Below are 15,417 nucleotides of genomic sequence, written 5' to 3'. Positions count from 1 at the left end.
AAAGAATCAAAGATGACTCCTAGGATTTTGGCCTGAGCAACAGGTCACTTAATGATTTGAGAAGCACAAGGAAAGGAATAGGTTCTGGGGTGAGGTAATTGCCTCCATGATGGCTCCTAAAGATCCCTGCCTCCTGACATTTATACCCTTGTCTCATCACTTCCTGTACTGTATCATGTGTCTCCATATGAGCAAAAGAACGTGGTGGAAATGGTAGTGTCTTCTGAGGCCCAAAATGCCATGTGGTTTCTTTCCCTCTTCTCTTGGGTCACTTGCTCTGGTTTTTGCCAGCTGCCATGTCATGAGAACACTCAAGAATCTTATGGAGAGGTCCAAGTGGCAAGGCCTCCTGCGAAAAACCAGCTAGAAACTGAGGCCTCCTGCCAACAGCCATGTGAGCTGTCTAGGAAGTGATCCTCCAGCTCTAGTCAAGCCCTCAGGTGACCGTAGCCAGGGCTGACATCTTGATTACAATTTCAGGCCAGAAAAATCCAACTAACCTAGTCATGGAGACACGATGCACAGAAAGGATGTGAGATAAGAAGTGTTTATTGTTGCTTTAAGTCATTAAGTTTTGGGATAATTTGTTACACAGCAATAGATAACTAATACATAGATGGAAACAGTTCTGTTAGGGTTGTGTTAAGTTTCAGAGAATTACTATGCATCACTTAGTAATGTATACTTAGGAGACTAAGTATATCTCCTAGGAGACTGTCACTTAGATGTCACTTAGGAGACTAAGATGTGCTTTGAATTCAGAGAAGATTGAGGCTAAAGACATGAATCTGATCAGTATTGAGTTGGCATTACAAGCCATGATGTTGCATGTGTAAGAGAAGATCCAAGGACTGCTACATGTAGAGACCAGAAAGAGCAGGAGAAGGAGTGGCCAGTGACACTGGAGAGAAAGGAAGGGACTGAGGTGTCCTAGAGCCAAGGGAGGAAAGTATTTTGAGAAGAAGAGTAATGCAGCTTGTCAAACTCCACTAATAAGTGAAGGAGGCTGAGGCACATTGCTCACCAGACCTGGCACCATGGTGGTTGCCTGGAAGAAGGCTGGTGTCTCAAGCTCCTGGGACATCATACAGCCTGACTAGAAACCTATTCCACCAGTCAGGGAGCAAGATCTGCACACAGTGGGCTCCTGAAAGTTGCTACCATGGCACCATTCTCAGTTCTTCTGCACTGTTCATTGGCTGCCAGGTAACAGTGTTGACCTGCTGCACAGCCAGTCATGCAGCCCTCCCTGGCCTTGAGAGCACCACACTCAGGTGAGTCTTCCATTCAGCTGGCCTCCCACCAAGCAGCGGTGAACAGGGAGTGGACAAGCCACTGCCCCACCCTGATTGCAGAGCAAACAGAACACCTGGTTTTCAGAGAGAGACTTAGGGTTGAATTCTGACTCTGATGGCTTTAGTCAAAACACTTTACCTTTCTGAGCCTCAGTTTCCTTACTTGTAAAATGGGGACCATAATACCTCCCCCACAGGGCTTTTATGAAGCTTCGCTGTGGCAACCTAGAGCAATCTAGTGTTTAAGAAACCAGACTCTGGACTCAAATATTCTTCTCTGACATTTACAAGCTTTGTGACATTGGGCAAGTTGTTCAAACTCCCTGTGCTTCAGTTGTCTCATCTGTGAGGTGGTAGCAATAAGAATAATTCCTGCTTCCTTAGGTCACTGTGAACTCTGAAGGACCGAATGCATGTCAGAGCATTCAAACAGTGACTGGCCAACACATTCTAGGTGGTGGTGTCACATAAAGTGCTCGGCACAGCAGTGGAAATAAAAGAAAAAGTAAATACTAACTATAATATTAATAAAATAGCATTTATTGAAGATGTACAATGTATTGGTGACATATACATTCCTATACATTAATCCTCAAAATAAGCAGACAAGCTTCCTTCAATGATCATAAATAGAACACTGAATTATAATTAAAATGCAGTATTCAAAATCAAGCTGATTTATTTCCTAAGCCCCTGGATTTGGGTTGTACACGAGGAAAACTGGCATATATAGGGGATGAGGGTAGAGGGAGTAAAATGTCAGTGTAAGTTAAATAATCGGGTTCTCCCTTTAAACTAAGCTGGAGATTAGCCGAGCCCAAGCTAGTCACAGGCCAGCCATGAATGAAAAAGGGGTGTATAATTTTTATTTTGAAATTGTGTTAGTTTGAAAGGAGACAGTTAAGAACTGTGTCCTCTAGGAATCGCAAACACTGCTCCACACTGCATTGAGCTGCTTTCTTCTTTCTGGAGTGTCAGAGGCCTTACCGGGTTCTGGGCTTGCCAGCCAGCTTGGGGTACAAAGAGAAGGACGCATGACTGCATGAATGAGATGATTCCGGTCATGCAGATTACAGAGTTATGCGCTGGGAGCTAAAGTTATGCACTTTGAGATTCGGTCTTTGAGACAAAACAGTGCTCCTGTTTCTCGTGCCTGCTGATAAAAGGTGCAGACTCACAAAAAAGCAACGGATGGGGAGCAACCACTACCTCAGGACACAACTTTGGAACCAAACTTGAGATTTGCACAACAAAGGAAAACTGACTGCCTGTCTCGAGTGAGGGAACACGTGATCTTCCCTCTAAACTTTCATCCACTCAAGGAGGAGATGGTGGGTAAATAACTGACTCTGTGAAGGAGAAATGCATGAGTGGCCCTGTTCGAGGCCACCATGTCACTGACCCACTAGCCTCAGTTGGGTCTTCACGACCCAACTGTCAGGGTCATGATGGTGAGTATCACTGGTTTGCACACTTGTGGCAGGCCTCATTCTTTTTCCCTCCGACAGTCAAGCAGGGGGCCATTTATTCCACTTTACTGTTGACAAAACTGAGGCCCAGGGGGGTGGAACTGCTCCTGAGTAGTCCAAGGCAAGAGGCACTGTAGTCCTAAGGAGATTTCACCACCTGGTTCTTCTGCTCAGGTCAGTGCTGTCCTCTCAGTGGGAGGGACGTAGATGTCCGACATGCTCGGCACACTGCCACCACAGGTCTGTTTTCTTCTCTGCCTTGGTGTTTCTACACCATGTTCATTTCCTCAATACGTGTAAGCAAGGCTGAACGCTCTCGCTTTGATAAAATGCAGTGTGCATTATTGGGCCCCTTTCATTAACCAAGTACTCGGCTAGAAGTCTACCCTTGCAGAATAGATAACATTACACTAATGTTAATAATGACCCTTGACATTTGCTGAGTGCTTTCCACGTGCCAGGGGTAGTCCCGAGCACTTGATGTACACGGTTGCATTTAATCCTATGATTCACTTTTCCCCCACATTTGCTTTACATAGAGCAAGCAGCAACCCATCTGCCTTTTTCATGTTGGAGATGAGCAGCCTCTTTGCTGTCTTGTGCTCTGAAAAGGTGGCTTGGAGCATCATATTCAAGCACCAGAACCAGCGGCCTCGCAGCCCCTGGTGACTCTGTTGGAAGAGGAAAAGGTGCCTCTCCATCCATCATGGAACACAATTGTTACACAATTAAATAGGTCCCATAATTGTTTCATTTTGCAGATAAGAAAACTGAGGCACAGGCGTTTAACTGGGCCAAAGTGCTCAAAGCTAAGATGTAGAGTTGGGATTCCAATATGGACAGTGCTGCTTCAGAACCTGGGCCCCTGCTATGTTCTGAAATATCCTTCAACGATCAGAAGGTGGGGAGCAACAGGACAGAGGTGGGCACAGAGTGGAGTGACAATTACAGAGCTCAAGCCTGTGAGGGTGCTTCACTGGGGTCGCGGATGTCTAAGCAGCCTGGTGCGGAATGCACGAGCTGGGTCAGAAAACGGCGGACAGTGATGCCTGCAGAAAGGATGTGCAAGAAACACTGCTTTGCTTTTTTCTTTTTGTAAAAGTATTGGCTTAGAGAACTCAGCTCAAAATATACAAAAAGGGAATAATCATCACAGCAAAATAAGCTGATCATCTATGTACATAGTCCATCGCTTTCACCTTCCTTTTGGCCACAGTGGAATTCGGTGTTCAGCTACAACAATGTCCAAACTTTCTTCCATGGATTCTCCCCAAAAAGAAAGCCAAGCTTTTGTAACAAGCCCCTGGTTCTTTGACATGGCTCTTAAAACTGCTATAATTATTTAATTGTCCTATGCTAAATCATCTTTTCCATCACATCCTATATTTGCAAGTGAATGAAACATAAATGATGAATTTGTCTCTCTATATTGTTTCACATATACACAGGTTCATGAATGTAAGAAGGAGTTGCTGCAAAGGAGTAAAGCTTGAGCTAGGCAACATTTTCTATGACCTGATTTACAAGTATAGTCTGGGGGGGTGGGGAGGAAGTACATGTGGAGTCCATATGAAGAGGTCCGTGTTATCGTGAGAGGGGCGTAGGGGTTAATCACTGAGTGACACCACAACACAGTGAAAGGTACAGATACTTGACAAACAAATCCAACATACTCTCCCACTATCCAAACCATTTCCAAAAAATCTAAGCATGTAGCCAACCTTTGAAGACCCATTGCAAGGGCATAGGAACCCAAGCAGGGGTTGGGAATCTCTGCAGAAGCGGAAACAATGAAAAGAGACTAGGAAGATTCCCCCCCACTCCTCCAAAGAGAGCAGACCCGTGATTTCGTGGAAAACTAACCTCACAGAAATGAGACCATGGTCTGCATGCTTTTCAGAGGGGTTTCCATATGTCAAGATGTAATAAGAAAAGACTGGATCGTTTTTGCAAATTATCACCCAGGCTGCTAAACTGCTTAGCTGCTGTTCCAAGGCCACTAACTGTCATGAAAATTGGATACACTCCGAGAAGGAATTCTCTCTACAGGAATCTTTAAAACTACTGAAAGAACGTACAAGCAGTCTTGGTTTCCTTTCTCTCTGAAATGGTTAATGATATCCATTCATGTTTTTAGTTCCCTGATGCCTGTTAGTACACCATATAAATTAATTCTTAAAGAAATGTGCTTTTTCACATCTCTATTTGAACCCAATCAAAAAGTAAGACAGGCAAAAATTTAAAAAAGGCTGTATTATATGGAAGTAAATAATCCCCAGCTAAAAACCCTGCCAAACTACCCTTCCACAATGCAAACATCTCTGAGGATAGGGTCAGACACGGGCTTGTGATGTATCAGAATTATACATAATTATAGCAATGAATTCGTTTAATCAATCAATTTCACCAGTGGTACGCTGGGGTGGACAGGGCATAAAACTCCACGCAGCTATCAATTGCTCTGATTACAGCTGGCTGTCAGCCAGAATTCCCCTGATCCATGTTAGTTAAATGCACATTAATCTGAATTTGGCAGTGTAATCAAGGACCTAACTGAACTGTGAAATTGAATTCTGCGGTAGAACATCATTTGACCATTTTATGCCAAGGCTGGAGAAAAAGCTTGGTGGGGGAGGGTGGAAAAAGAAAAGAAGGGGGAAAACCCTGCTTCAGCATCTATTTGTCACCATGGTCTGTACTGGTGACAGGGAGGACAGGTCCAGCACTGTGCATGTGTGTGAGGGTGTGCCCACAGGATGGGGACTGTGGAGTGCTCCATGAAGAATGGAGAGTCTCTCTTTCCACTTCCCGCAGAATTAGGGAGGCAGCTGGTTCTGGTGCTCGAGTGTGATGCTCCAATACACCTTTTCAGGGGACAAGAAAGCAAAGGGACTGCTCATTTCCAACTTGACAAAGCCAGACTGGTTACTGCTTGCTCTACGTAAATCAAATGGGGGATGCGAATGAATCATGGGCCTGAGCAAGGAAAGGGCACCTCAAATTGTTCTTATGTGACTCAAAGGGTGCTATAACAGGCCCAACCTTGCCTTTGGGAAGGAAAAAATTCCAGAGAGAATCAGTAACTGGCTTTCTCTAGAGAAAAATTTTTGAGCCTGGTAATGAGGGAAGGGGGTTTATTAAACCCTGAGACTCAAATATATGTTAACTCGTATGTTTCCCTCTAGTTATGCTCTGCAATTAAATTCTCCCAGCCTCAGGCAGGAATGCTGCTGACGGACAGTCCCTTCTGGCCCTCAGATGGGGACAGACAGTCTGGCTTGTGGCCGATGGCTCATGTGTCTCCATCCTTGAGTTTCCAGCCTCTGCTACCCCCTCTGAGGTGTTTGCTGTGCTGAGCATTCTGTCTGTCTCTTAGATTGCTGGATGTTAGGGAACTGTTTCATCTCCAACTGCATCCCAATAAAACAGTAACTGCGGTCCCTGCTTGAGGCCCAATTGTGACTGACTTGTGCCTGACCATGGTCAGTTTCCTCCCAATCACAAAATGGAGAGACCCTATTAGAGTCACTCTGGCCAGATGGCAATGGGACACCACACGAAACTTGAGGTGATGTTCCATTTTGGTGAAAGAAGCAAGTATGTATGCATTGTCACTGCCCATGAGTTGTCATCAGCAGGCCTGGGGAGACCTCATGCATCAGGGTGTCTCCTAATGCAGAAAGCTGAGGGAGTAGGTGAAGGTCTGGATGATCAGACACCTGCTGGATTTCCAATCCTCATGTAGCAGAAGGTCATGCACTATACGTAATGTTTTTGCAAGTCCATTTTCCACACCATGACATCATATTTCTACTCAGGCATATAGGAATTTATATCTTATGACACGAAGTAGGAGGAGTCATGTCATTCCCTGACTTATAATATACATGGCAAGTTCACACTGAGATAGTTCAGACAAGAGGCTCATGACCTCTACAAAGAGGCCAATCCTAGTAACTTGAAGAAATAAATAAATCTGCGATCAGCAGGCTTAAGTATACAGTATTTCAGGCTCTTCCTCCACCTCTGAACCAGTTTATCCAATTAACCCCCCCAATGTTGCTGCTCACAACTCTAAGAAGGCATTCTCTATTCAAGAGCAGATTACTCTGACCTGTGATGTGTCACCGCCAGCAGTGACAAGAAGCTGGAGAATCTGGGGACTGATTCTCTACTGCAGAATATGGTTCAAATGTGTCAGAGCCAGGTTAGATTCATGTTTTTTAATTTGGTAGTGGGAACACGCACTTATAATGACCAAAATATGCTTTGTGAATGACAAAAACATTCATAGGAAAATGAGTTCATTTTCCTATGAATGCAAATGAGTTTATATGCAAAGGACACTTAAAGTCTCCATCAGATGGAACAGATGTTAGAGACATTGCTCTGAATCACCTCTTTAGATATTTCATGAGCATTAATGAACTTCCTACAGAAGCCTATCTATAAAGAAAAATATCTAAAGACAGTAATACCCATTATTATGTTAAGCTACTCAGAGCTTCTTTCATTCAATCTCTCTTCCCCCCTTTTTTCACAGTGTGCCCACCTCAGACTTCTGGTGCAGCCATCAGATTCCACCAGCATTGCCCTTTCATCACCTGTAGGCCCCTACAGGATCTCTGAAAGGTGCTTGGCAGGGATCCTTAGTAGGCGAGGAGCTGCACTTTTGTTCCTGGAATCTTGGCTGAGTCTGGGACTGGCAGTGCCACAAAGAATGGTGAGTCATGAAGTTACTGAGGCAGGAAGGCTGAGCGCACTGGTTCAAATGGTTTTTCCTGCCAGGTAAAGCAAACTGCACTGGTTACTCCAGAACAAAGGGAGTCATGCCACTGGAACTCTAGCATCCTCCATCTTCACTCAGAACCACCTAATATGCCATCTGTCTGGGGCATACTGGGCTGCAGCACTGGCCACATTGCCTCCTTATGCAGAGGAGATGACAGAGCTAAAATTGGGCTATTGGTTGGGAAGAACCATCACACCTACATACCATGCTATGATGGTTCCTGCTTTAAGGTTGCAAAAACATCTGTTCTCGCTTAGTGTGTGACTTCCATGGGATGCACGAGAATTTCATGTTCCTTCTAGAGAGCAGAGCAAGCACTGGAGTGGCAGGGCTGGGATCCTTTCGCCAGCCAGCTCAGCCACTAAGGCTTTGCATGGCCTTGAAAAAGTCACATAGCTGCTCTGGCATTCTCTGACCCACCCCCCTCCACATCTGTAAAAGCGAGTACACCCATACTAATTAGGCTACACAGAGTGCCTGTGAGGGCAAGGTCAGCTTGAACTTGTCCCCACACTTTGAAAATGCTGTATGTAAAAGATTATAGAGACAGGATGTTTCTACGGTTGGCATGAGGAGATATTGGTGACATGGTTGCCAACCATAAATATTCCTGCGAATAAGGGCTAACACTGAGTACCTGCCATGTCCTAACTCCCTTCCATTTATTAACCTTTTAAAATCCTCTGGACAAGTTCAAAGTAGGTATTGAAACACCCACTGTACAGTTGGGGGAACTGAGGCACAGACAAGATCACACAGCTAATAAGTGCTGGAAACTTGGGAATCTGATTCCAGAACCTGTGCTTTTAAAGGCCTTCTGTAATGAATGAGAAAATCTGTATTGTCTTTTATAAAACCAAGTAAGACTATCACTCAAGGTACAGTGAGTGTGTACGAGTCTCAGGGATCTCTACTCTTGATGCTTCCTTTGAAGCTCATGGTCTGGCTTTTACCCACAAATCACAGCCTGGGGAGCACTAAGGAATTTCTTGGAAGATTCTACCCTACCAAGAACAGACCGAATAAAGGACAATCCATGTGGAAATCACCACCCATTCCTCACCAGCAAGGTGAAGGCACCTGCAGTGTCTGTGCATCTGGGCCCCAAGACCTCTGAGCCGTCTTTCTGTTCCTTGGTTTTCTTCATTGGAAATGGGAGTATTCTGAAACACATAGACTTTGGAGTGAGACAAAACTAATCTTGGATCCTGGCTCAGCCATTTGCTCTCATATCCTTGGGAAGTCCATAAAGAGTTGGTGTCTGCATCTAAGCTTCTTACTGGTAAAAGAAGATGATCTTGTCGTGTAGACTACATTGGGTAATGTCTACAAAATGCTTCGTGTAGTGCTGGCACAGAGTAACCTCAGCATCATATCACAGTGGCCATCCATCCGCACACATATGAACTTTGTGCACTCTTGTCACTAGTAACTTATTAACCCTCACCCACCATGACAAGGCAGGGATGCTCTTTACCCTCTTTTTCTAATAAAGAAGTAGAGGCACAGTAAAGCAGTTTATGCATCCAGATATCAGTGGCAATATCAGGACTCAAACCCAGGGAGTTTATCTCCAGAACCTACATCCTTCATTGTCAAAAAGTACTCGAGAAACAGTAGCCATATAATAATAGCTCTCAATTGGGGCTGCTTTTGCTTCCCCACCCTATGTGACATTTGACAGTGTCCGGAGATATTCCAGTTGCTATAAGTGAGGGAGGGGTGCTATTCGCATCTCGCGGGTAGAGGTCAGAGATGCTGATAAATGTCCTACAGTGCATGGGACAGGCCCCCGCAACAAAGAAGGACCAAGAACAAAAAGTCTGTAGCATGAAAGTTGAGAAATCTCACTATAAAGACAGGATGATGCAACCTAGGGGGACCTCGCCACTGCTTGTGAGACTTGGTGCCCACAGACACTATTCCTATGCCACTGGGTGATGTGTCCAACGTCTGGTGAAGCGGCTGAGCCCAGAGATCTGGGCTCTGCTCTGCTCTGGGAAGACTGACCTGGCTGCTGTTGAGCCTCTCAAAACCCATTTCCTCACCTGGACAAAGAGGGCAAGGCAGCCTGCGGGTGGCAAGGCAACACAGTGAGCATGGAGTGAACTGCCAGAATTTGTGATTTTGTTAGGGCCTTCTCAGGAGTTGGAGCCAGAGCAAGGAATAGATGTGCTAAACCAGATGAGACACTCTAGCCAGCAGCTGCCTGGTACCTGGAAGGCATCAGAATAAGGAAACCAAATGCATGGTGACAATCTCTCCAGCCATTTCCCCTCCCTATGAGGCAGGCTTGTCTGTAAATGAGGATGGAAAGTGGTCCCTCCACATCTGGCCATTTTGACAGTTCTGTGGTGCTGTACGGATTTTGTTTGGCTTTATTTTTTCTTATTTTTTGCTTAAGCCTAAGCAAAAAAAAATTAAACTAGGGAGATGGATGCCATCAGCTACAGATTCTATAACATCCTTGATCCTGTCAAATTCATAGGAAAACTGGGTAGGCAGATAACACTAGAGGAGAGAATTTTTATTTTTTTGGCTAAATGTAAAACTGGTGTCAAACATACACTCTCTCTCTCACGCACACACACCTCATCATTTTTGCTGTATCCGGAGATGTACATGAGATCTGCACTTTCTCTTATTATTAGAGATGTGAACATTACCCACAAGCCTCTAGCATTTTCCATGAAACAAGGCCAAATTATGTGAGTCATGATTGTTATTTCTTTCCTCAAGAGAGAAATCCAAATGAGGTTGGTAGATTTTTAAGAGTATAGCCCTAAAGACACAGACACCTAAGTCTTTTTAGAGAGATGTTATATTTTTAAACAAGTAAACATTTTAATTACTAACATAGCTCCCACTTCCTACCCTCCCATAAAATGTACTTGTGAATTTCTCACAGGTCTCCTGTGAAACATGGAACGGCTTGCTCCTCTGGAATTCTGGTGATAAGAGCTGAAAAACTCTAGGTAGAACTAAATCCAGGCCTGGTGTTTCTCCTAAATCCATTATTTTCCTAAGCCACCATGGTCTCTGGCATTGTTTCTGGGTTTGACAAAACCAGATTTCAGGGCAGGTCTACTCTGACTTATACTGGAAGATCTGCAGGAAGAGGGAGTTGGCAAGGACTGAGCCAATTATCCCCAGTCTCCCTCCTCCCCTCCCTCGCTCCATCCTTTTCCTATTCCTGCACTTTCCCTAAAGTCCCAGTAGCCATGGGACCTCTCATGTCTACTGGCTTGACTGGCAAATGCAATTGAACCCTTGAATATATGCCCATATAGTGAGGAAAATAATGGATTTAGGAGAAACACCAGGCCTGTATTCATGTCCTCATTTTGCAGCCAACTAACTATGAAATTGTGTGTGCCATGCGACTTTCTGGACCTCAGTTCCCCTATTGTGAAATGACTGGGCAGGAGACACTGATGGTTATATTAAGTTCCAAATGCCTGCAGGTATTAGGCTAATTGGAAAAAGCTGAAGTGGGCTGAGCAGGGCATGGCCCTTTTAGTGAGGTACCCTTTACCTGCAACCAGCTCTATTTCTAATGCTATGAAAACTGTGGGTCCAGAGATACCAGATCATCCTATTTTTTCCAAGAGACACCTGAAACCCAGAAGTGGAGCCTTCCAGATGAAATATCTTGATGTTGCAGATGTTGGAAATGAGTACTGGCTGGGCCAATCATGTCAATGAGCCAAATATGACTCCATGGCTGAAAGGTTACAGCTTCTGGACAAAGTTTTCTCTGTGACATTGACCTAAAACAGCTCCCTAACACAAGTGTTTGAATATACCACATACACAAAAAATTCGTATTTGACCTACAATAACCAAAGCAATCCTGAGAAAGAAGAACAAAGCTGGAGTTATCACATTTCCTGATTTTGAACTATATTACAAAGTAAGAGTAATCAAAATGGTATAATTTTGGCATAAAAACCAACTATATTTTTGTATGGAATAGAACAGAGAACCCAGAATCATGGTCAATTAATTTACAACAAAGGAATAAGAATATACAATGGGGAAAGGATAGTCTCTTCAATAAATGGTGTTGGGAAAACTGGATAGTCATGTGTAAACAAATGAAACTGGACCCTTCCTATATTACAACATACACAACATCAACTCAACATAGATGAAAGACTTGAATGTAATACCTGAGATCATAAGCCCATAAAACAAAAACACATAGGATAAGCTTTCCAACACTGGTCTTTCTGAATTTAGCACCGAAAGAAAGGGCCACAAAAACAAAAATAAACAAGTGGGACTAAATTAAACTAAAACACTTCTGCTCAGCAGAGGAAACCATCAACAAAACGGAAAGGCAGCCCGTGGAATGGGAGAAAATATTTGCAACATATATCTGATAGTTATTATCTAGAATATACAAGGAACTCATACAATTAAATAACAACAACAAAAAACCCCACAGAATCCACAAATAATAGAATTTAAAAATGGGCAAAGGATCTGAATAGACCTTTTTCTGCAGAAGGCATACAAACGGCCAACAGGTCCATAAAAGGTACTTGACATCACTAAACATGAGGAAAATGTAAATCAAAATCACAACGAGATGTCACCTTTCAGTTGTAAAGAGAGCTATTGTCAAATAGGCAAGAGATAATTGCTGGCAGGAAGGTGGAGAAAAAAGAACCCTGAGCTACTGATGGGGATGTAAACTGGTACAATCACTGTAGTATGGAGGTGTTTCAAGAAATTAAAAATAAAACTACCATGTGATCTAGCAATCCCACCCCTGGACATGTGAGTATATCCAAAGAAAATAGAATCACAATCCAGAAGAGATATCTATACTCCCGTGACAACTGCGCTATTAACAAGAGTCAAGATAGGGAAACAAGCTATGTGTCCGTGAACAGATGAATGGGATGAATGGGTGAACAAAATGTGGATCAAATACACACAGACACACACACACACACACACACACACACACACAAGTACAATGGAATATGATTCAGCCTTAACAGAGAGGAAATCTCCCTGTTTGCAATCACATGAAAGTACCTGGTGGGCATTATGACAAGTGAAATAAGCCAGACAAAGAAGGCAAATACTATATAGTATCACTTATATGTGGAATGTTTAAAAAAAGTAGAACTCATCAAAACAGAGAGTAGGAAAGTGGTTGTCAGGGATTAGGGGGAAGGGGGGAGAAGTTGGAAAGGGTACAAACCTTCAGGTATAAGATGGTCTGAAAACCTAATGTATAACATGGTGACTACAGTTGATGAAACTCTTCTGTAAAATTGAACCTGCTAAGAAAGTGGAATTTAAACATCCTCATCCCTCTCCTTCCAAAAATAAACATGTGAGGTGATGGATGTCTTAATTAATTTGGAAGAGAATTCTTTCATAATGTTTACATATATCAAGTCATCATGTTGTAAATTTTACATATCTTACAATTTTTGTTAATGATACCTCATTAAAGCTGAAAAAAATCACATTATTTACTGCTCCATAAAGTAACCACTAATGTTCAAAAACCTGAGGGTGTTGCTAGATTCAGCTATGAAATGTGTTAATTTTCTTTTATCACTCTAGAACCAAAAAGGGATTCCTTCAGGTGAATTATATGCACAGGAAATCGAATGAACTATCTCCTACACCACGATACTGCATATGGCTTCACGTAGCTTTTGCCTGTCGGTCAGTGAGACCTCTTCCCAACAACTGCCATGGTCAGAGCATACGGAGTAGAGACAGTCATGACGCCCTGACCATGGGAGTTCAAATAAGTAACACGGTGAGATGAAAAACATTCTCGGTATTCAGATTTTAACTGGAGGTCAGGTCTTTGCAGGTCTTTGTTTTTGATTTTATGCATTGGGAACTAAAGAGAAAGCTTTTTTTATTTTACTAAGGTATGGCTTAAGGCACTCCCAGTATGTCCTTAGGTGACTTCAACACATTGGGTAGGGCTTATGAGGAATAGTAAGCAAAGAAAAATATTGACTATCCACCATCAATAAAGCAGATGAATGCAGGCAGGCCAGCCTTCCAGACTTTGCTGTGCAGCCCACAGAGCTGCTGGAAAGCGTTTGGTCCAAATGTGCATGATCACACTATTCGAGTCACATTCCTCTCAATTAGCATGAGACCTCTGTGTCATCCACAGCCCATCACCAAATGCCCCATTTTCACTTTGCCATACAGGGGTGGTAGCAGAAACATTTCTAAGTTACCATGGGGAAATAAACTACTTACTTGCATACGCTCCAAGGTATTTTGCAAAGTCTGTACTTCTAGGTTCAGTAACTTCTCCAACAGTGGTCCCCAAACTTTGGGGTATCATCATCAGTCAAATTTCAAAGCAAATTTATAGCAGCTAGCGTTTTTTTTAAAAAAATGTTGTTGTTTTTTAAATCAAGAGAGCTGTTACACAAAACAAAATAGAAGCACACACAGAAACAGGTCCAGCAACCAGGTTCTATCTATCACCCCAAAATTCCATACAAAAAATGATATTTCAAGACAACAGTAGTAAAATGATCATAATTTTAAAATGAAGAATCATCCTTTAAGTGGAATAAAAACAACTTCTAAAAAACTTACCATATTAACCTGATTTTTTCTCTTTTCTGCTGAGCCACATACACTTTGCCAGAATGCAGGGACCTCTGTAATTTTCCACCTAATGATCTACAATCATATACTCCTTAACACAGAAGTTACGATAAACATGATGCGCTCATATTGTACTACGTTCTTTAAAACAAACAAGATTTCTTTGCCTTTTAACTAGAAACCTCATAGGAGAGCCCCCAAAGGACTTTTAATAAATAAATGTATCTTGCCCTACATTTTCTGTTCTTGGGGCTTGCGGGTGGAAATCAGATGAATTCCCATTCAAAAGGCAACCCAACACTTTCGAATCTAACTGAATAAGGTGATCCTTGCACCACCTCTGGGGAGGGTCCCACACCCTGGACAAGGAGGCAGCGAATGTTACCTTTGGAATGCACATTGTGGGCTCCGACAAGCGAGGGTAAGTGTAGGAGTTGTACGAGTGTCCCTGGGGGTGGGTTTTAAATGCACTTGCTCCGAAGGGCATCATGGGTTCCTGGAGCCCCGAGCCTGACCTGGACCTCTGCCGCATGGTGGGCTGAGGGCTCGTCTGATTCAGGTACGACGACTTTGGCCTCCTGTCGTAGTCATCCAGGCTGGGTCCCCATTCACTTTCACTGTACGCCAGACTCTCCTTGGAGCAGCCACTGGTCCCTGCAGTTCTAGAAGGCGTGAATTGGAACGGGTAATCTAGAGGGGAGCTGCTCGAGGCTCTCTGGTACTCCCACTTGAGGTCACTGTATTCACTTGGTTTGCTCAGCGAGTCCAAGTGTGTGTAGTAATCCACAGGAAATCTGGCAATATCGGATTTCAAAGGCTTCATATCAGAATAGTAGGTTTCCCCGTGTTTCATTTTCATTACGTGCCCATTTTGCTTGGCTGCATGGCTGCCTTTATAAAACGGATCCAAATCATCTCCATAGAGACTCTTTTCTCGGTACTTTTCTGTGGGGTAGTCAGCCGTGGTATCGGATTCGCTGGAATACTGTGAGAAGGTGAGGAAGCCGTTTTCTTCCCGGTGGACTTGACCATGGCTGGAGGCTCCCTGGTCCGGGGTGGGTGGGCTTTCTTTCCTTAGGGAGTTGGAGCGAGTCACGGAGATGTTGTCGAAATCCTCCAGGAGGCCGTTTATGGAGGATTCCTTGCAGGGTTTGTTTCCTCTAACGATTGTCTAGGAATAATAAAAGGAATACTGTTGAAGGAAAACATTTCAGGCTTTCCAATTGATGGAGGAATCCTATGCCCACTC

At 43.5% G+C, this 15,417-nt stretch overlaps 1 protein-coding gene across 1 annotated transcript in view; it reads right to left on the bottom strand.

Annotated features, from left to right (window-relative positions):
* PAK5 (p21 (RAC1) activated kinase 5) overlaps nucleotides 1–15,417 on the bottom strand; it is a 99,723-nt gene that overhangs the window by 29,913 nt on the left and 54,393 nt on the right. The window contains exon 2 of the mRNA XM_037051654.1: nucleotides 14,554–15,339. Coding sequence (XP_036907549.1) covers nucleotides 14,554–15,339 — 786 coding nt within the window. The remainder of the gene's footprint in view (nucleotides 1–14,553; nucleotides 15,340–15,417) is intronic.

This window comes from Sturnira hondurensis, unplaced genomic scaffold (genome assembly GCF_014824575.4).
Source record: "Sturnira hondurensis isolate 20B ecotype Veracruz unplaced genomic scaffold, ASM1482457v3 Scaffold0007401, whole genome shotgun sequence".
In the NCBI taxonomy this organism is placed as follows: Eukaryota; Metazoa; Chordata; class Mammalia; order Chiroptera; family Phyllostomidae; genus Sturnira; species Sturnira hondurensis.
The sequence above is the reverse complement of the archived record's forward strand: the minus strand, read 5'-3'. Positions and strand labels throughout refer to the sequence as shown.